Source organism: Ictidomys tridecemlineatus, chromosome 3 (genome assembly GCF_052094955.1).
Source record: "Ictidomys tridecemlineatus isolate mIctTri1 chromosome 3, mIctTri1.hap1, whole genome shotgun sequence".
NCBI lineage: Eukaryota > Metazoa > Chordata > Mammalia > Rodentia > Sciuridae > Ictidomys > Ictidomys tridecemlineatus.
In genome coordinates this window covers 139,875,065-139,896,543 of record NC_135479.1, presented here as the reverse complement: position 1 = coordinate 139,896,543, position 21,479 = coordinate 139,875,065, and the positions used below count along the sequence as shown (strand labels likewise).

Sequence of the window (21,479 nt, the reverse complement as noted above, 5' to 3'; positions counted from 1 at the left end):
TCAGTCTCATAACCCCACCTAGTTGCATGTACACATGTGCTTTATCTTCCTTATGAAATTTCTACACTTAGCTACTATTTTCCCTAACAAGGTTGATTCTTTGAGCTTTTTCCTATTTTCTTCTAGTCAGGGAGGAAAATTTGATCTAGAGAGAGTGGAACCAATCTTTGCTTTTTAATCATCTGTTCTTTAGTTGTGGACAATTATATTCTGAAATAAAAATAAAAGGAAATAACTTAGACTTTTTTTAATCAGCCACAGATGCTAAAGAGCGACAACATTGGGTTAGCAGACTTCAGATATGTACACAGCACCACACTGAAGCCATTGGAAAGGTATGTGGATTTATAAATAGTATTAATGCACAAAATGGGAAAAGAATGTTGTTGTCCTTTTTATCTTTAAACTGAGATACTATTTACATACCATCAAATGTATCCTTTTAAAAAGTAGAATTTCATGGTTTTGGTATATTGACAAGGTTGTACAACCATTGCAGTCATCTAATTCCACATTTCCATAACCTACTACAAAAACTCATACCACCAGAAGTCCTTATTCAGCTTTTCCCAAGTCCTTGGCAAACACTACTCTATTTCCTGTTTCCATGGATTCTATATAAAGGGAATTATACAAAATATGGCTTATTGTGTCTGGCCTTTTCCCCTTGACATAATGTTTTCAAGATTCATCTACACTGTTGCATGTACTTTGTTCTTTTTAGAAAGTGAATAGTATTCCATTTTATGGATGTAACATTTTGCTTATCCACAAGCCAGCCAATGGAAATTTTGGATTGTTTCCATTTGAAGGATACTATGAATACTGCCAACATTTGTGTTCAGGCTTTTGGGTGAACATATGATTTCCTTTCTCTAGAGTATGTATGTAACAGTGGAATTGCTGAATTGTGTTAGTTCTAACTTTTTGAAGAACTGCCAAACTTTTTAAAACGCAGCATACCATTTTACATTGCCAACAATGTATGAGGGTTCCAGTTTATCCACATTCTTGCCAATACTTGTTATTGTTCTTTACGAATGAAAAATTTCAGTCACCCTAGTAGGTATAAGTAAAGTAGCCTCTTATTGTGGTTTTGATTTCATTTCCCTAGTGACTAATCATGTTGAACTCTTTTCATTTGCTTATTTGTCACTCATTCATCTATCTTCTTTGGAGTATTTTTAAAATTTTTGTAAGGGGAAAATAAGTCTTAGTACTTGACATCTGAAATTAGAGATGTCTGAAAAGTAATATATGGACAGTGTGTGTAAAAGATTCAATACTTAGGTGATTACTTGACTTTTCTTTTCCATTCTTCCTTATGTTTTGCTCTACTAACTGATTTTTAAAATTGTTTGTAATTTAGGTCTGTAGTCTATTTTTCAGGAAATCTGACATAATAGTTTTTCTTATATACTACAAAATTCTACTCTTTAGTGATGATCAGAAAGCCCTAGTTTTTTCCAGAGAAACGTGCATGTTTCATCAGATGTATTAGATTACATATTGTTGAGTACCGTGTTTGTATTAATCATGATGCTTAAAAATCTGAAAACATAAAAAATTTGTTATTCTAATATACTTATAAAATGTGAAAAAGTTATTTGAGGGTATAAAACTGGAAAATTTCTGGGTAAATTTCCAGTTTACTGTGGATATGTGAAATGCTTAAATTTTTGTCATCTTCTGAAATGTTCTTTTGTCAATTCTGAATTTAATTTTTAAAATTGTTCATGTGTAAACCTTAAGTATATGGTAGTTTGATGGTTAAGAAGCCTAAATTGGGGGAAAAAAAGAATTATTTTCCTTTGTCTAACAGAATAATCCTCCTCTGAAGTCACGGAGCTTCTCACTTGCATCTAGTGGTAGTTCTCCTATATCCCAGAGGAGACCAAGTCAAAATGCCATTTCTTTTTTTTAATGTTGGACATTCCAAACTGCAATCAGTGAGCAAAAGAGCTCACTTACCTCCAGACCATCTTGTGGAAGTCAGAGAAGTAAGTATGAATTAAAATCAAGCTTAAAATGCAAAATGGTATACTGCCTGCTTGATTTTGTCATAGAATTTTTTTTTTTTTTTACATACTCTATTTTTGTCTTCTGGGGCCCTTGTTATTTTTCATTTAGTATGCTAAGATAATTCAGTGATTAATATTCTGATTATATGCAGTATCCCAAAATTTCTATAAGTTATGTGCATTTTTAAAATGTCTTTCAGTTCTCAAATAAAAGTAGACTCTTTGAACCCACAGGTACTAAACAATTGAGTTACATTCATAGCTCTTTTTATTTTTTTATGTTAAGACAGAGTTTCACTAAGTTGCTTAGGGCCTTGCTAAAGTTACTGAGGCTTGACTTCAAACTTGTAATTGTCCTGCTTCAGCCTCCCAGACCACTGGGTTACAGGCATGCTCCACTGCATCCGGCCTAAAAGTAGACTGTAAAAATTAATAATCAAGTAAGCTTTTTGCTTGTCTGTGTGTGGTTGGGTCTTTGTCCTTGAGTTCTGTTGCTTATAGCTTCTCTTCTATGAAGGCTTTAATCAACTGATCTTTTGTGCTCTAACGATTGCTTTGTTATTCTCACTGGTGCAGTGATAATTTCTTAAAATATCCACACTACAGGTCCTTTAAATATACTTTTCATATCAACATGTTAATATTTAACATGTCACTTTTTGTGTATAGAGAATATATCCCCAGTGTTTAACAACTACCTCTTAGGGAAGGACAGCTATTACCTTATAAACTTGACTAGTTTAATGGTAGCCTTTCCCTGAAGTATGGCTCTAGTTATTATTTCTAGGAACTACCTCTTAGGGAAGGACAGCTATTACCTTATAAACTTGACTAGTTTAATGGTAGCCTTTCCCTGAAGTATGGCTCTAGTTATTATTTCTAGGACTTGGGTGGTGACCATTGTTTGACAGTCTCTGTGACATTACCACCCCTCAACTCCATACATAACATACAAAAGTCTTAGGTGAATGCCTGTGTCTTCACTAAAGTGGTACTTTTGCATTTAAGAACACAACAGGTCAAACTTAAAGATTATGAGTGTACTGTAAACATTTCTATATGTTAATGGAATAATTCTGTTTCTGAAAAAACAATCTTTTTAGTGTGTTTACACCATTTTTGAGTCCTCCATACCATTGTTTTTTCTTTTAAAATATAGTTGATTATTAAAATTATTATTAATTATTATTATATAATTATTATAATTATTATATAATAATTATAATTATTATAATTATTATATAATAAATATTATATAATTATTATATAATTATTATAATAATTATTATATAATTATTATTATATAATTATTATTATTATTATTAAAATATAGTTGATTATTTCTTTTAAAATATAGCTGATTATTTAAAAACCATCACAGGGGCTGTGGCTGTGGCTCAGTGGTAGCGCACTTTCGTGGCATGTGTGAGGCACTGGGTTCAATTCTCAGCACCACATATAAATAAGTAAAGGTCTATCAACAACTAAAAAAAATACATAAATAAACCATCACAGCCTAGTCTCTAGAGGCATGAAATTTTTTAGTCTTGTTTATGATGGCATCTGTTCAAGAATCTATTTTCAGTTTGTGGCTTAGATGTATTTCATTATGGGAACTATAAGTTCTGTATGAACGTGTGAGTTTCTGAGCTTGTCTGAAATAGTTTTTATCTAAGACAATGACTGAAGATATTTGTGTAACCAGGCATGGTGGGCCATGCCAGTAATCCTAACAACTCAGGAGGCCGAGGCAGGAGAATTGAGAGTTCAAAGCCAGCCTCAGCAACTTAGCAAGGCACTTAGCACTCATCGAGACCCTGTTTCTAAATAAAATACAAAACAGGGCTGGGGATGTGGCTCAGTGGTTAAGCGCCCCTGAATTCAATCCCCAGTAACAATAAAACAACAAAAACAGATTTATATTAAGCTAAAACTGTAGATCAGCTTAAGTAAACTGAGACAACTTTTTAAATTTTCAGGAAATTTGGAAAAATAGTATAGAATTTTTGTATGTTCTTTATCCGATTGTCTGTGATATTACTCTCTTAAGTAACTAGAATATAATTATCAAAATCTGGAAATTATATTAACATAATACTATTAACTATGGTCCTTACCCAAATTTTGGCAGTTTTTGTACTGATACTTTTTTCTTCTGGTTCTGGATCTTGTCCAGGATCCTGCTTTATATGTAATTATTATTTCTGTTTAGTCTCCTTCAGCGTGCAATTATATTTTCTTAATCATTTCTTCTCTCTCATGATCTTGACACTTAGGAAGACTTATTTTATTTTTTTTTTTAAATGATACTGGGAATTGAACCAAGGGATACTCTATCACTCACTTACGCTCCCCACCAGTCTTTCTTATATTTTATTTAGAGACAGGTTTCACCAAAAAGTTACGACTGGCCTTGGACTTGAGATCCTCCTGTCTTAGCCTCTAAAGTAGCTGGAATCATGGGCATGTGCCACTGTGCCCATCTAATCTTTTTTTTTTTTCCCTTGAATTTGAAGTTGTATAATACTTTCTTGTGATTTGAATGAGATTATACATTTTGGGAAAGAATGCCATAGAAAAAATGTTGTGTCCTCAGTATGTCATATCAAAGAGTCATGATGTTGCTATGTCTTATTACTGGTTATGTTGGCCTCAGTCACTTGTTTAGGATGACTTCTATTCACCAACAGTTGCCATCTTTCCCTTTGTAGTTATTAATATCTTGGGGAGGAGATATTTTGATACCATGCAAATTTTGTTTCTCTTCTAAAAAGTGTAGAAAACTTTATATTAAGGTTCTAGGAAACAGTTCTCAAACTTTTTGGTCTTGAGATCCCTTTCATTCTTAAAAATTATTGAGGACTTCCAAGAGTATTTGTTATATATGGTTAAGTTTATTGATATATTAGAAATCAGAACTGAGAAATTTTTAAAAGTTTCATTATTTTGAACTATCGGTAGCCCATGTTAATATAAATAATATTTCATGCCAAATAATGATCTTTTGCCAAAACTAACAAAATTATTACTGAAAAGAGTGGATTGTTTTTATACTTTTCCAATCTCTTCGATATCTGATTTAATACAACACAGTAGAATTCTCATATCTGCTTGTGCACTCAATCTATTGCCATTTGTTTTTTTGGTTGAAATATATGAAGAAAATTTGACATCATATGTGTTAGAGAAATAAGGGATGTTTCTGTAGTTTTTTCAAATAATTTTGGTTATTTATTGAAAGTGCACCAAAACTTGACAACTGATAATTTCTTAAATGTTAGAAGCAATGTGAAATCTAATAAATGTAATTTTTTTTTCTGTTTTATAACATGCAAGTCCACTGATCTGTCCTGTACCTTGAATAGATCTTTAAGCTGTCCGTGATTTTCTAATAACATTTATTGGTCATTTGGGAGATACTAATGTATAGTCAGGTCTGCAAATGTTGATCCATTTTATACAGGGTCTAAAATTCATAATAACATCCTCATTAGTCTTACCAGAAAAAACTTTTAAGTATTGGGAAGCTATCAAACCTATGGTGGCAGACACAGATTTCCAAAATTCTAATTTTCATTTTAAAGCTTAAATTTTATAATTAGAACAAATACAGTCAGTTGTCTTTTCTTTGGAAATGATAAGCTCATTTTGTTAAGTTTTGAAAAAATAGCTATTTTAGTTACCCCCAAATTTGAATAGCCAGATTTTCTGTTAGTCATTCTTTCACATAAAAATGGTAATCTGTGGAAGGGGGGCGGGAGAGACTAGCTCAGTTTGCCACTCAGGCACAGAAGTGCTTTTTCTCTAGGCAATCTTTCTACTTTGGTATGCAACAGAAATACTTTATGAATACTTTCTATTTTTCACAGTATTTACTTTAAAAATGTGTACTCGAGTCAAGATGTAGTAAGCCTGGTGATTTTTACTGCTTTTTCAAGGCCTTTTTCTGTTCTCGGGGATTGAAATCAGAGACTCTCTACCCCAGATCACTCCTAGCCCATTTTTCATTTTTTATTTTGAGATAGGGTCACCCAGTTGCCAAGTCTGCCTTCAAACTTGCCATTCTCCTGCCTCAGCCTCCCAGGTAGCTGGGATTCCAGAAATGTGCCATTGTGTCTTGAAAAACTAGCTTGCTTTCTGTGAGTGCACAGTAGTGAAGGATACAGTGATCCCTTATAGGGTTAGTGCCACCACCGTGATTCTCACTAATCTTCCACTGTTTTTACACCCATTGCTTTTGCATCATCAGTGCAAATATTACCATATTTTAAAAGGTAAATAACTTATTCAAATTATTATGAACATAGTTTTGACTTCACTTACCCTGTGGAAAAAGGATCTGTAGAACATACTTTGAGAATTCCTGTTTCACAAATATCCAGCTCCAGGAGATTGTAATGCAGAAATTTAATATGATTCAGAATGAGTTTAAACAAAACCTTTTTTTTAAAAAAAATATTTTTTGTTGTAGTTTTACACAATACCTTTATTTTATTTATTTTTATGTGGTGCTGAGGATCGAACCCAGCACCTCGCAGGTGCTAGACGAGTGCTCTACCTCTAAGCCACAACCCCAGCCCTTAAACAGAACATTTTAATCCAAGTCCCTGCATAAGTCCATTGTTATAAGTAACAGGAGGCAAAAATAATTGACTCATGGAGAAAAAGTTATATTGTGCTTGATATCAGATAATATAAAATATTTACCCAATTAAAATGGTTTTTTTATTATCTGCTATTTACTGTTAGTACTACTTACTATTTCATTTTTGTTATTCAGTGCATGTTTCATGCTGGAGTTATCCTAGCCCATAGTAGCTAAAATGACATTTTTAAAAAATATACTTTTTTGGTTGTAGATGAGCACAGTACCTTTATTTTGTTTATTTTTTTGAGGTGCTGAGGATCGAACCCAGTGCCTCACACATGCAAGGCAAATGCTCTACCACTGAGCCACAACCCCAGCCCTAAAATGACAATTTTAGTAAGTTAGACGTTAACACACAGTGATTAAAATTATGGGCCTAATCTGGTTTTCACTCAAACTAGATGCTATCTGATGATGTAACACTCTCTCCATATTGCCATATGTAGCAACAAAATTCAGGTTGACCAGGTTTTCAGCATTCTTGAAATTCTCTCTCTTTTCAGAAACTGGTTTTATAGTTCAGGAATAATCACTAATACAGTTTCACAGATTACTTTTCCACTTCTTTGTAAATATATAATCAGTTTGCTTTTTTTGTTTTATAGAGAGCCATTACCAAATTTTAATGTTTATACTTTCTTACATCACTTCTAAAATCAGTACTGTCAGGTGGCTTTTTTGAGCTATTTGCAAAAAGAAACACTGTTTTTCTTCTTCCAAGTGTTTTTGTATTGTGATTTCTGATTATTTATGTCATGAATATCTTAGTTATGATTCTTTCCCTTTATTCATCTTTTATTGACTTTTATAACAGAGAAGTATACAGAATATAAGTGTAAAGGATACCTTTTGATGTAATTTCCACATAACTACCTCCTGGATCAACAAATTAAATGTTACTAGTACCCTAGAAGACCCTTTCATGCTTCTGTCATCGTCCAGTTTCTCACTTTTTTTTAATATTTATTTTTTAGTTGTAGGTGGACACAGTATATTTTATTTTTAATGTGGTGCTGAGGTTTGAACCCAGTGCCTCACCTGTGCTATTCGAGCACCCTAAAGATATCTGTATCCACAACCCCAGCCCCATTTTTCTCACTTTTTTGACTCATAACAATATAGATATGTTTTGCTTGCTTTTGAAATTTCTAAAACTATAATCATACAGTATATATTACTTTGGGCACATCTTCTATTTGGTTTACATTATATATTTGAGATTTACTTATGATGTTGAACATAGCTGTTCCTTTCTTTTCATTACTACATAATGTTTACTACATGAGTATGCTGTAATATTTTTTTCCATTCTAGTGTTGATGAACATTTGAGTTCATGAACATATATATGTGTATCTGTTGGTTACATACTCGAGGATAGTTGTTAGATTATGAATTGTATTTATTTAGCTATGGTATATGTTGCCAAACTATACTGAAAATTGGTTATACTGGTTCATAAGTTTGAATTATGAATAGTCCAGTTTTTTTGTAAGTGATGTTGGAAATTGAATTCAGGGCAAGTATGCTAGACAAGTGCTCTAACACTGAGCTATCTTCCCAACCCCATTAGACCCAAAATTTATTTACAGAAACATTTACACACAAAGTGTGTGTGTCTGTGTGTCCATGTTTGTTTATATGGATATCTTTAAACTTTTAAAAACTCTTTCTTTTTTTTTTTTTTCCCCCTATGAATGGCAAATGCTTGAACCTGAACTATGGCACATGTTTTTCAGGTCCTCTTCCATGCATGATTGATTTGCGTTGTAGGATTAGTTTGCATCTCTTTCTCTAGTCCTCTGATAAATAAACTGTATTAAAAATCATCTGGAACAGCAGAGACACTGAGAGCTAGGAGTCTCTCTACTATAGAGTTTCTATGTGAATTAAGCTAGTGGCCAAAGGATGGGCAATTGAGAACTTTCTGCTTATAATTCAAAGTATTTAGGCATTATAAATTTGGTTTTCATCTAAAAAATTGGGTTTCTCAACAGTCATTGTTATTCCATTGGCTATGTTTAAAAAAAGTAGACAAGACTCCTAATCAAAGCAGAGTGTATTAAATTCCTTTGACACAAAAAGCTTATACCCAGTACTTTTGCCAAAATTCAGCCTAACAGGGCCAGAAAATTAGGTTAGGAAAGAGGAAACAAGTAAACAATCATGTTCTCATTGCAGGTTCAAATTAAGCCTCACCAAAGGTGTAGTGGAAATGGCTGACAGACGGTATTGGAAATTAATTTTACTTTGGTTTTAGTTGGTTTGTTTTTTGCAGTGCAAGGGTTCAAACTTAGGGCCTCACGTGTGCTCTTCCACTAAACACCCCCATCCTGATACTTTGAATGAAGTATTTGATCCTGCTATTAAAATGTCCTTTTGGGGCCTGGGGCTGTGGCTCAGTGGCAGAGTGCTTGCCTAGCAGGTGTGAGGCACTGGGTTCAATCCTTAGCACCACATACAAAAAAATAAGCAAATAAAATAAAGGCATGCTGTCCATCTACAACTACAAAAAAATACTTTTTTGATGTTTTTTTCTGATGACTTGTACAAATTTATACTGATAATAAAAAGTGGCAAGACCTTTGGGCTTTGTTGCTTCTGGAGAAAAAGTACAGTAACCAAAAGTCATCGTTTTTTTTTCGTTTGATAAATAACTGACCATTAAATATTCATTAACTGGAAATAACCTAGCAAACTTAAAAATAGATTTCTCAGCCTAATATGTCCTAAAAATGCCTCAGAAGCTAAATATGATAACTAAAACGAAAGGATACATATTTCACAGAAATTATGACTGTTATTCTCCTTAGATGATGTCTCATGCTGAAGGACAACAGAGAGACTTAATTAGACGAATTGAATGCCTTCCTACTTCTGGTCTTCTTAGTTCCTTGGACCAGGATCGCTTAATGCTCAAAGCTACTTCCATGGCAACCATGAACTGCTTAAATGACTGCTTTCATATTCTCCAGTTGCAGCATGCATCACATCAGAAGGGTTCATTGCCTTCAGGTAAGTTATAGATTAAAGGTAATCCTAACATTGAGGGCTAAAACCTGGAGAGGACTGCGTCTATTATTGTTCTCACTCCAGAAAATCTTTATAAAGAAAAGGAAACCAGTGAACCTCTTGTTTTTTTAGTTACTACACTAACATACATCCTCATTGTGCCGTTGGCTGAATCTGAAATGATTTTAGGTCTATTGCCTAGTAGCCCCGAATATTTCTTTAAGATCTCAAGTTCCACGTGTCAAAAACTGAACTCAAAACCCTCAACTCTGTATTTCTGTTAAAATTGTTGATATCACTATATTGTTCATTCAGTTGAACAAAGTAGAAAGATTGTTTTTATTTCTCAAGTTTTAGTTTAGTACACTACTCATCATTTTTATGCATATGTATATAAATATTTATCAGTCACCTTTTAGTTAGAAAATTAATATACATCTAGTATTTTAGAGCATCTGTTTGTTGAAATTCATTGTATTGGGGAAAAGAATGTTATTGCATAGAGTATAAAAATATTTTCAGTAAGTAACATTTATCTTCTATCAATGAAATGAATCAGCCTATCACATCATATTAATAATGAAACTTAGAATTTCATAAAAACTCATTATTCCAACTAATCCCCTTACTTATAAAAGGTATTTTAAAAAGTCAGCAAGTTTCTGCTCAGGAAAATGTTTACTTTAGTCAAATGCATAATGTGTGGATTCTATCTTATGTGCCTATATTCAGCATTTTCTAGCCAATAAACCATTTTAATAACAATTGTAAGTGTAGGTGAGGTCACTGTTGGAGAGGCAAATAAGTCCTGTATGTTTCCCTTAAGAACTCATAGTTCAATTGGGAAAGAAACATGCAAACAGTAACTGTAAAATAGTATACAAAGTGCTACTGACAATAGGAACAAAGTATGTGAGAAAATAGATGTATAGGCAAATATTTTTGATAGAAAACGGTCTGGAAAAGCCATAAAGAAGCTACAAAGACCAGTTAATTTAGGAGTGAGAGAGATAGGTAAGAAGACATTCCAAAGAGAGAGAAGAACCTAAATTTGAATGGTAAATGTGGAGTGGTGTCTTGTAGAAATTGTTAGTAGTTAGTATAAATTTTATACTGTTATAAAGCAATGCACTCATTATAGAAAATTTACAAACTACCATGTAGTTTAAAGGAAAAAAAAAAAAGACATGTATTTTCTTTACCAACCAGAAACCACCACTGTTAATATAAAACAATAACCTTTTTTCCCAAGTTTTTCTTTTTATTTTCTATTTTTTATGTTACACACTTGGTCTTAGAAAATATATATGTTTGTGACATATTTTTTACTTAATATAAAAAATATTTTCCAAGTTTTTACCTGTTTTTAATAAGTAACATTTATTGGCTGCATTATATTCCTTAGGGACAGATGTATTTTGTTTAACTTACCTCTTCCCCTATGTTGAATATTTAGAAGAGTTACCTTGATCTATGAAATTTGGTTTAATTCTAGTTAGTAATACTTTGGCTAGGAAAATGAAAAAGTGTATTTCCAGTCTATGCTACTTAATTTAAAACAAAATCAAGTAGCTCAGTGCTAGATATTGAATTAGATGCTCAATAAGTACTTGATTAAATTCTGTATAATATTAAAAATTTCTAAAAATTTTATTTGTGTGATTAAATTAACCCATTTGTTCCATTGTCCCAGATGTGAAACACATACAAAAAATATAGTATCTAATATAATTATATAACATTATTATGTAATAACAATATCACTATAATGTAATAATATTAATTAACATAATAATGTATATAAACTCTAGATTATGATTTCCAATCTATTTTAATACACCAGTGTCGATTTTGTTGAAATATTTGCAGAATTGAAAATTTGGGACTTAAACAGGTTTAATATTCAACCTTATTTAATATACGCTCTTGTTTTTAAATGTTTCCTTCATGATCAACAAAGCATTTCTAATATAAATTTAGATTTTTTTAAACACAGAAGTGTTTAAAAGTGAAAATTGTTTTCATGCTTCACAATGTTTTCGAATACAGGTTTCTGGATATTTGGTGGGATTTAATTAATTGGCATTGATATCTCTCAATGTAAATTGCCATCTTTTCCAAGTTAGGTCTGTAAGAATTTATTCTTAAGTTACTTGAGAATGAAATATAACTTGAAAGAAAAGTTAATTACCTTTTCACTCTTTTTTTTTTTTTGGAGAAAAAGGACAAAGTAGTTTTATTGTTCTGCTGGCAAAGGAGAAATACAGGAAACTCCAGCCCCAGAATCTGTGATTCTCTCTATTCAAATTTTGAGATGGCAAGAAAAATAAAATCTAAGTTTAATGTTTAGTTTGCTAAGGGTTTTGTTTGTTTGTTTTTATTTACTTAAAAACAGAATTTTGTTCTCTCACTTCTGGGGGCAGCCTGCAGTCGAACAAGATTGAGAGTTGAGAGAATTTTCCCATGTCTCTCTTCTGGTGGTGGTAATTGGCAGACTTTAGTATTCTTTGGCATGTAGAATTTTCCCCTTTGACTCCACATGACACTCTTTCTACATTTGTCTGTCTCCAAATTTCTCCTATTTCAGAAGTCTCAGTCCATAGACAGCTGACTTCATGGCAGGGATGGGGGGTGTCGAAATGAGGCAGAGCATTGTGGTGGAATAATGTGGTAAAGTAAAGCAGGTCAGGACATGGTCACCAAAAAGCAGCAAAAGAGCTATATAAGCTATATAAGGTCTTAATGTATGTTCTCCAGAGATTCAGTAGTGATCCTTGATTTAGATCATTGGTTTGAGAGCATATGATTGGTTTGATAAATAATTTTGTTATGGTTTTTCAGTCAGTTAAGTGAGCTTTTAAAATGGGTCTTTTAATTAGTTCATGTGTGTTTTATTTTTCAGAAGTAAACACATCTGGATATTGATATTAAAAATAAACATTTTGCTGGGCGTGGTGGCATATGCCTGTAATCCCAGCTGCTCGGGAGGCTGAGGCAGGAGGATTGTGAGTTCAAAGCCAGTCTCAGCAACTTAGTAAGGCCCTAAGAAACTCAGTGGGCTGGGGATGTGGCTCAGTGGTTAAGCGCCCCTGAGTTCAATCCCCAGTACCAAAAAGAAAAAGAAAATAGATATTTTAAGGTAGAAACAAAGTGTTTGCACTTCTTTTGAATTTTATTTATGTATTTACTTACTTTTAAATTTACTTTTTGTGCATTATTAGGGATTGAAACCATGACCTTATTCATGCTAAGTAGACACTACCAGTGAACTGCCTTCCCAGCTCATTTCTTTGGAATTTTAAAACAGTCCCCCTGAACTTATCTAGAGTGTTCCTCCAATCATGAAATTAATTTCTCTACTGAAAACTTGGATATTGTTATAGACTGAGTAAATTCCTTGCTCTTATAAATTTTTGCTATAGTAGTCTTAGTGTCCCATATTATAACAGTCAATAACCTAGCTTCTGTGAAACCCAAATCAGCCTCTGAAATCCAATGGAACATTTTCCATTATTGATTAGGCATAGAATCCACTTTGTTAAACTAGTTGAGGGTAACAAGAGACCTTTGAGTCATTAACAGAGAAGATGACAGGTCTCCAAATGTGACCACTGTCTTTTAGTAGGTCAGCTATTATTTATTTAGTAGAAAGAAGAGTCTTTCAGTTTAAGTTATATGGTGCTTTTTTATGATTGAAAAAATAAGGACAGTATGTGCAATTTTTAAATTAGGTTCAGGGAGTTATTTTGATTGGTTAGAAAATTGCAATCCCAAATGGAAACAAATTTTACTATTTCACAGTCCAGATGCCTGACCCTCTAATGCCTAATTGCATACTTTTTGATTACTAGAGGCAAATATTTTTATTGAGAGGTGAGTGTATCAACTGGTTGGGAATATACTTCATGATTCACAGACTTGGCCAGGAAGTGAATTCAGTCCTATTCAGGGTTGATTTCTTTTAAATAGTATCTGATTTCGAGTTGTCAGTTGCTGTGTTGTAAAATATCCAATCATGGTGCTCATGCTAATGAGATCCAAGTCACTGTCTTTCAGGGTCATTTAACAGGTTGAATTGCTTTTAGTCTTGTAGGCTCAAAAAACAGTTGTTTATTAAAATTCATATCTGCTGAACTTTCCAGATTATGAGCAAGTTTCAGCAAAAGTTTTCTCTTACCTCATCAGGAACGACAATCGAGTGGTTAGAACCAAAGGTACCTTTATCAGACCACTATAAAAATGGATCGGATCAACCATTTGCAACTGAGCACAGTAAACCTGTGGCAGTCCCAGAAGAGCAGTCTGTTGCAGAATCTGGACTGTTAGCAAGGGTAAGGTAATATAAATATATGGTTTTGATGTGTTAAAAAAAAAAATCAAGAATCCCTGAAAAGAATCAGTTTTCTCTTTGTTATTAAAGCATTTGAGTCAATATAACACTTGCAAATTCTAAACATTATTGTTCTACTTTAAACTGCATTTGCTTCAGAAGAGGTCTCTTATTTTAAACTTGAACATATTGTATTTTCCAGGTTAAATCATATATCCTTTTTAGTTTTGATTTAATTTTATTTGATAAAAATATTTTTTTTAAATTCAAATTTTGCATGCTTTTCTTTTTCTAGAAAATAAGTTATATAATTATTTGCATAGTATTTATCTCTTATTTCTTACCCATTATCTTAGCTTAACATTGTTTACTAGATGTTTACTATTATATTTATAAACTTAAAAGTTTACTATTATAGTAAGCTTTTTGATAGCATTTTATCAAACCGGTTGTTTTAAAATTACTCTACTTAAAATAGTACATGTCAGGGTTTAATATTTAAAAAAATTTTCATTGACTATTTCTCAGAAGCCAAAGAGTATTAGTATATTCATAGATCTTCCACTATTATAAATCATATTATTATTTTTTTGCCTGTTATTTTTATGGCCACCATAATCACGTAGATAATTTTATTTTAAGCTATTTTTACTTGACTCTTAAATATTTTTTCATGTGGTTCTGGCCCATAGAATTAAAGTTTGAAAGGTTATGAAATAGGCTGTTGAGTTAATGTCTCTATTGGCAAATAACTAGTTTGTTATTCTTTGTTATTATAAATAGCACTTTTTTATCTTGTTTACTTTTTTCCCCCCCTTCTCCTTTCTTTGGATTATTTTCTTAGGTTGTGTCTCAAGGAGAATTACTGAGTCAAGAGTAATGTGTGGTTTATGGTTATTTATATATTAGTAAATTTCTTTGTAAAAGAAATACGTGACATGGGGACTTGCAGAGCTGGTAAAGGCATTGACTTGATGAGGCAGGCAGTGGAGGCAGAGTAGGCAGAGAAGCAGGAAAAAGAAGTAATGCATGAAATGTTTTTTTTTTTCTGTAAAACTTTTTAAAAATAAGTTGAGTCAAGCAGTTAACTAGTATTTATTAAGCTATTAAGTATATGACAAGTCCAATGTTAAAAAATGAAGGAGAAGCAAAATATAGAAGATAGTTCTTTTACTGAAAAGATTTGTAATCTGCTTAGAGTCCTAACATGTATACACTGAGACGATAATATGAAATAGTACTTTTTTCCTTAATTGATATGGTTGAGGCCATTGGGATATAGACATTCAGAGAAAGAAAGACATATTGCATAGATTAGATGAGAAAAGCCTTGGAGACCAAGTGGGAAAGGAGACAGGATTTGAAGAGAGGAAGAGTAAGGGGAATCTCAAAACAGGAATAACACATGCAGGAATACTGCAGCATGTTTTTAATTTCCTGGTGGTTTTGAACTCACAATATGCTATTTTCAGACATGTGCCACTTAATTATTTAACCACTTTTAGCTTCAGTTTCCTCATCTGTAAAGCAGGGATGATAATAATAATACCTTATAAAATTGTGACAAGGAAGCTAGGCCTGGTGATGGATGCCTGTAATCCCAACTCTTTGGGAGGCTCAGGCTGGAGGATTGCAAATTCAAGGCCTGCCCAGGCAACTTAGCAAGACCTTGTCTCAAAAGAGAAAATTAAAAGGGCCAAGGATGTAGGTTAGTGGTAGAGAACTCTTGTACCAGTTCAATCCCTAATACCATGGGGGATTGGGGGAAGTGATGAAGATAAAATGAATTTAGCAGAGCATATAACTTATGGGATATGGTCACTGTGTTGTCGGAGTTTACATTCATGTTGCACTCCAATGGGATGATACTCCCTGGAACACTGCTCCATAGAATACAGTGTAAATTTTGCTTCCAAAGAATATAAAAATCTTGCAGAAGAATTGAGTCATAATGGATAGATAGTAGGGTTATGGGCACAGGGAAGAATGTGATATGTAAGACTGCTATATGAAATTAAAGTATATGGTGAAATTAAAGTGTGATAGAAGGCTATGGAAGTATAAATGAAGACCAATGGATAGGCATTGTACGTTTCAAATGAAAATAAATTTGATTGTGATTGACTAGATTGGATCAAAGACAACTCCAGGTTTTTGAACCTAAATGACAAGATAGAATTGTGGTACTATTTACAAAGCTAGAAATTAAGAAGAAAGAGCTTTTTAAAGAGAATGTTTAATATGGTTCTGAACATATTGAATTTTACAAAGGAAGATATGTGATTGCAAATGTTTGTAAAAAGCAATTAGATGATGGAACTATAGCTTTGGAGAGAGATCAGTACTAGAGATAAGATTATAAGTAAAAGTTATACTGCAACATCTTCATTCTTCTAAAAAAGAACACAGAGCATGTTGGTGGTCAGCATAGAGGCTTATGCTACAAATGGGGCACAGGGTCAGGGAGAAGAAAGATTGCTGTTATTTCCAAATCTTTCAAAATTGTGCATAGAACAAGAACATAGTGTTAAGTGAAAAACATATAAATGCATAGAGTTTGTTTGTTTTTTTAAAAATTTTAAAGGATATTAGATTCTACTCAGTTACTCCAGAATAGACTTTTATTGCCCAAAAGCTTCACAGATGCCTTCTTTGAAAAATAAGTGTAATATAAATTGGAGATCTACAGCACAGTAGTGGTCATTTTGCAGCTAAGTAAGGAAGAATGAAGCCCATGTCAGGAATCAGGACAAAAATGAAGTTAATTTGAGTTTTGTAGACTACTGTGGTTTCCCTTTGCCGTGCAATCTCCAGTGCTCTGACTTCCTAGAAATTCAACAACTTTTGCTATTGTATTTGCTAACCCTTGTGGGTCTGGAGGGACGTTATACATTTGACCATGTTTATTTGGTGATGTGTTTTTACCTAAGCTTTTCTTTAAGAAAGGCAAGATGACCAAGAAGAGGCATTTCAAAAAGAAGGGAGAGTCTGGTGTAGTGGTGCACACATGTAATCCCAGCTACTTGGAGGGCTAAGGCAGTAGGACTGTAAGTTCAAGGCCAGCATGGAAACTTGGCATGACCCTGTCTCCAAATTTTAAAAAAGAAGTGGTGGGTCTGAGGATGTAGCTCAGAGTTAGAATGCTCCTAGGGTTCAATCCCTAGTGTCACCAAAAACAAACAAAACAATAAAAAACTTTTTTTCTTTTATTCACACCAAGATTTATAACTAATATTTAGTTGTTAATATAATTTCCTTTTGATTTTCTATTCTAATAAGTGAGTTTGACTATTTTTATGAGAGCTACATTCTTCTTTTTTATTTTTTTTAGTTGTAGATGGGCACAATACCTTTATTTTATTTATTTATTTTTATGTGGTGCTGAGGATCGAACCCAGTGCCTCATATGTGCCAAATGAGCTTTCTACCATTCAGCTACAACCCTAGCTCATCAAAATTATATTCTTTTGAAGAGTTATTCTGCCAGATTATATTTTCTGTAATTTAATATTATTTTCATTGGAGGAAATTCAAACCATAAATGGTAGTGTTAAAGCTATTTGGTTTTGGAGGGTTTTTGTTTGTTTGTTTGTTTGTTTTATTTTTTTGGGAGCTAGGATTAGACCTAGGCCCTTATACATGCTGAGCAAACATACTCTACCAACTGAGTTACACCCTACACCACCCCCTAAAAGTATTTGCATTATTAATCTGTGGCCTAGGTTCTAACCTTAAGTGTAAAGGTACCTTTTCAGAGGATTGGAGAACATTATTTAATAAAGACCTAGCAGGGTTTTTTTCTGAGGTCTCATAATTATTTAATCCCAAATGGCAATTATATTTGGTATCCATACATAGAGAGGAAGACGATCAACTTTTCCCCATTTTATAATGAGTAAATGTTTGAGTATACTTAAACTATATTATGCAACTGATTTATCCAATATTAACAGGAAATAATCTGACAAACTTGCTAGCCATTGAAAAGATGACTTGGGAAGTCTTTGTGATCTCTCCTTAGGGTCATAAAAATAGAAGTAATTCTGACATATAGAAACAATAATTGTCTGGTCTTAACATAAGGAAATAAATTACACCATTAATTGATTTATCAGAATGTTAGTTGAAATAGATTTCCTTGGCAAAAGGGAAGTTGAAAACAAAGATAAAAGGCCAAAGAATGGTCAGAAACCCATTATCTTTTAACTCTGTTACTGTGTTTTATATTTTGTTTTTAGCTTCTTGAGAATATTAGATTTTTGATTTTGCATCTGAGTAAAATTGGTTTTCTTTGTCTAGCTATGCGGAACAGTTTGGTTAGGTAGCATTTTTTTTTTTTTTTTAAAGAGAGAGTGAGAGGAGAGAGAGAGAGAATTTTTAATATTTATTTTTTAGTTCTCGGCGGACACAACATCGTTGTTGGTATGTGGTGCTGAGGATTGAACCCGGGCCGCACGCATGCCAGGCGATCGCGCTACCGCTTGAGCCACATCCCCAGCCCGGTTAGGTAGCATTTGATGATGGGGGGAAAAATCAAAAGCAAAGACATTAACAAAATCATTACCTTTTAAAATTTTTCATAACTTGAGACCAACTGATAAAATCCTGATATAAAGCTCTCTTGCACAGAGATACTAATGAGGCTTTCCAATGAAAGATGGGACATCAACCCCACATAAACCTGTAATGTGACAGCTGATAAGATTCTATAGAATCTTAGGATGTGAAACCGTTGTGTAAATAAAAATAAGTAAAAATTGTTTCTCTTAATCAGTCATTTGGAGTTAGGAGCTCCAAATTGAGAGCTAAAACATTTTCATTTTTCCAAGGGTTGTTTTTATTTTGGATAGGGGATGCTGGGGATTGAACACAGGGCCTTGTGCAGGTGAGGCAAGTACTCTACCAACTGGCTATATCCCCAACCCCCAAGGGTTGTTTTAGTGATCAATTGAAGAGCTGTACAGAGAATGTTTGTGGCATTATGATAGCATGAGCAACTATAGGATTTCAATATGTGGACCTAGAATTCTCTTGAACCCCAAAGTTTCATCCTGACAACTTCAAGAGTGAATGAATATCAAAATACAGTTTACAGTAGAGACCTGACATGTGCTTGCAGTCATTTTATTTTATTTATGTTATGCTATTTTTACTGAGGATTGAACCCAGGGGCACTTAAACACTGAGCTATATCCCCAGCCCTTTTTATTTTTTATTTTGAGTCAGGGTCCTGCTAAATTGTTTAGGGCCTCACTGAGATGCTGAGGCTGACTTTGAACTTGTGATCCTTCTGCCTCAGTCTCCCAAGTTGCTGGGAATACAGGCTGTGCGACCATGCCCAATGCTTGCAATCATTTTAAAATTTACTTCTACACATGCTGAATCCCAGTATTATATATAATTACAATGCTCCAATAATTTTTTTTTCTTTTTTTAAAATACTGAGTATTTAAATACTGAGTATTTAAAACCCAGAGGTACTTTACCACTGAGCTACATTCCCAGACCTTTTTATTTTTTATTTTGAGAAAAGGTTTTCCTAATTGCTGAAGCCAGCCTTGAGCTTGTGATCCTCGTGCTTTAGCCTCCAGAGTCTTCCAGGATCACAGGAGTGCACCACCATGGCTAGCTAAAAAATACTCTTATAGTTTTAGCTTTAAAAGAAGGAAATATTTAATTCTCAAAACTCTTAAAACTTAAATTATACATAGTGGTGAGGTCCCCAGGCAGGTAGTGAAAGCCTGAGATTCAAATGAAACATTCTTCACTCTTTTTTAAAAATTCTCTTTCTACAAAATAAATGTATTTTATATGGATGTCTATGGTAAAAACCACAAATTTTCAATTCCAGCAATAATGGGCTCTTTGAAGGAAATTCATTCCATGGCAAAATGATAGAATTTATTTTTTCAGATTATTTTTACCCATCCTTTGATTGATTTAGATTAAGTAGAAATTTCTTAAAGTCTGATGTTAAACCTTTTATTAATGGGTATTAGTAACACTAGACTTGTTCTGTTTTACATCAAGGAACCTGAAGAAGTAAATGCAGATGATGAGGTAGAAGACACCTGTGACAACAAGGAGGATGACCTGGGAGCTGTAGAAGAGCAACGCAGTGTTATCCTGCATCTCTTGTCACAGCTCAAGCTGGGCATGGACTTAACGAGAGTAAGTAATGGTATAAACTGGCTATGGAGATTGGTAGGTCAGGACCATATTGGAAACTGTTAATGTTGTCAGGGCTTGTCTTTTAGATGATTAGTTTCTTAGTCTCTTAATCAACATTTCTTATTTTCATAAAAATCTAATGGTTTTTTGGTACAGCAGGGAGTGTAATAGTAAATCCTCTTTCTGAAAAAATAAAAGGGATCTATTGGTATACTATACTGAAAAGTCTAAGGAAAAGGATGTAATCTGCAAAAACCATAAGAAAAAATTTGCTGAATTGGACATGACTATGTTCCAATAAAGTTTTACTTTAAAAAGCAGAAGGATCTGGGTATGGTGGTGCATGCCTGATATCCCAGAAGACTCAGGAGGCTGAAGCATGAGGTTTATAAGTTTAAGACCAGCCAGAGCAACTTAATAAGACCCTGCCTCAAAATAAAAAATGAGCCAAATATGTAGCTCAGTGGTAAAGCATCCTAATGAGTCAATCTCCAGCACCCAAGGGGAAAAACAAAACAAAACAGGTCAGATTTGGTCCCAAGATTATAGTTTATAGATCCATCCTCTACAATCTTGCTAATTTAAAAGTGTGATCTAAAGGCCAGCAGCATCACCATCCCCTGGGAGTTTGTTAGAAATGCAGAATCTCAATCCCTAGTCCCAGACTTAATAGACCAGAATCTGCATCTTAATTAGATATCTGATTTATAAGTACATTAAAGTTGAGAAGCATTGATCTGTGATTTTTAATTTTCAACCAATCTTCTTTATTCACAATTAAAATAATTAGTGTGCTTTAATTTATTTAAACAATTAATCCATAACATTAATCTTGAAAGCAAATTTGGCTTAAAGCCTATGTATCTCTATAACATTAATTCTAAAAGCAAATTAGGCTTAAAACCTATGTATCTCAAATATCAATTACTATGGGATTATTTACCTTGAATCACTACTGATATGATTATGCATTAATATGGAATTTCAAATTGACTTATCTGTATGTTACCCTTAAAGATTTTGTTACCCTTAAAGATAATGAAAGTTTAAAGATTATTTTCAGTGACTTGTTCACCTGAAAATGCAACTTAAATAGAAAGCATTTTGATTTTAGCATTCACTTTAAAGCTCATAAACATCGAAAGCTTTTCTTTTTTACTTAATTTACTGTGCTTCATAGTAGGTTATTTTTTTTTTTAATTTATTTTTATGTGGTGCTGAGGATCGAACCTAGGGCCTCATACATGCTAGGCTTTTGGCTATTGCTTTAACGCTGAGCCCTAGCCCCAGCCCCTATA

General features: G+C 33.2%; 1 protein-coding gene across 1 annotated transcript in view; it reads left to right on the top strand.

The window, feature by feature from the left end:
• LOC144375737 (oxysterol-binding protein-related protein 11-like) overlaps positions 1 to 21,479 on the top strand; it is a 116,866-nt gene that overhangs the window by 60,390 nt on the left and 34,997 nt on the right. The window contains 6 exon segments of the mRNA XM_078041170.1: positions 262 to 335; positions 1,823 to 1,915; positions 1,917 to 2,000; positions 9,482 to 9,683; positions 13,866 to 14,011; positions 20,041 to 20,181. Coding sequence (XP_077897296.1) covers positions 262 to 335; positions 1,823 to 1,915; positions 1,917 to 2,000; positions 9,482 to 9,683; positions 13,866 to 14,011; positions 20,041 to 20,181 — 740 coding nt within the window.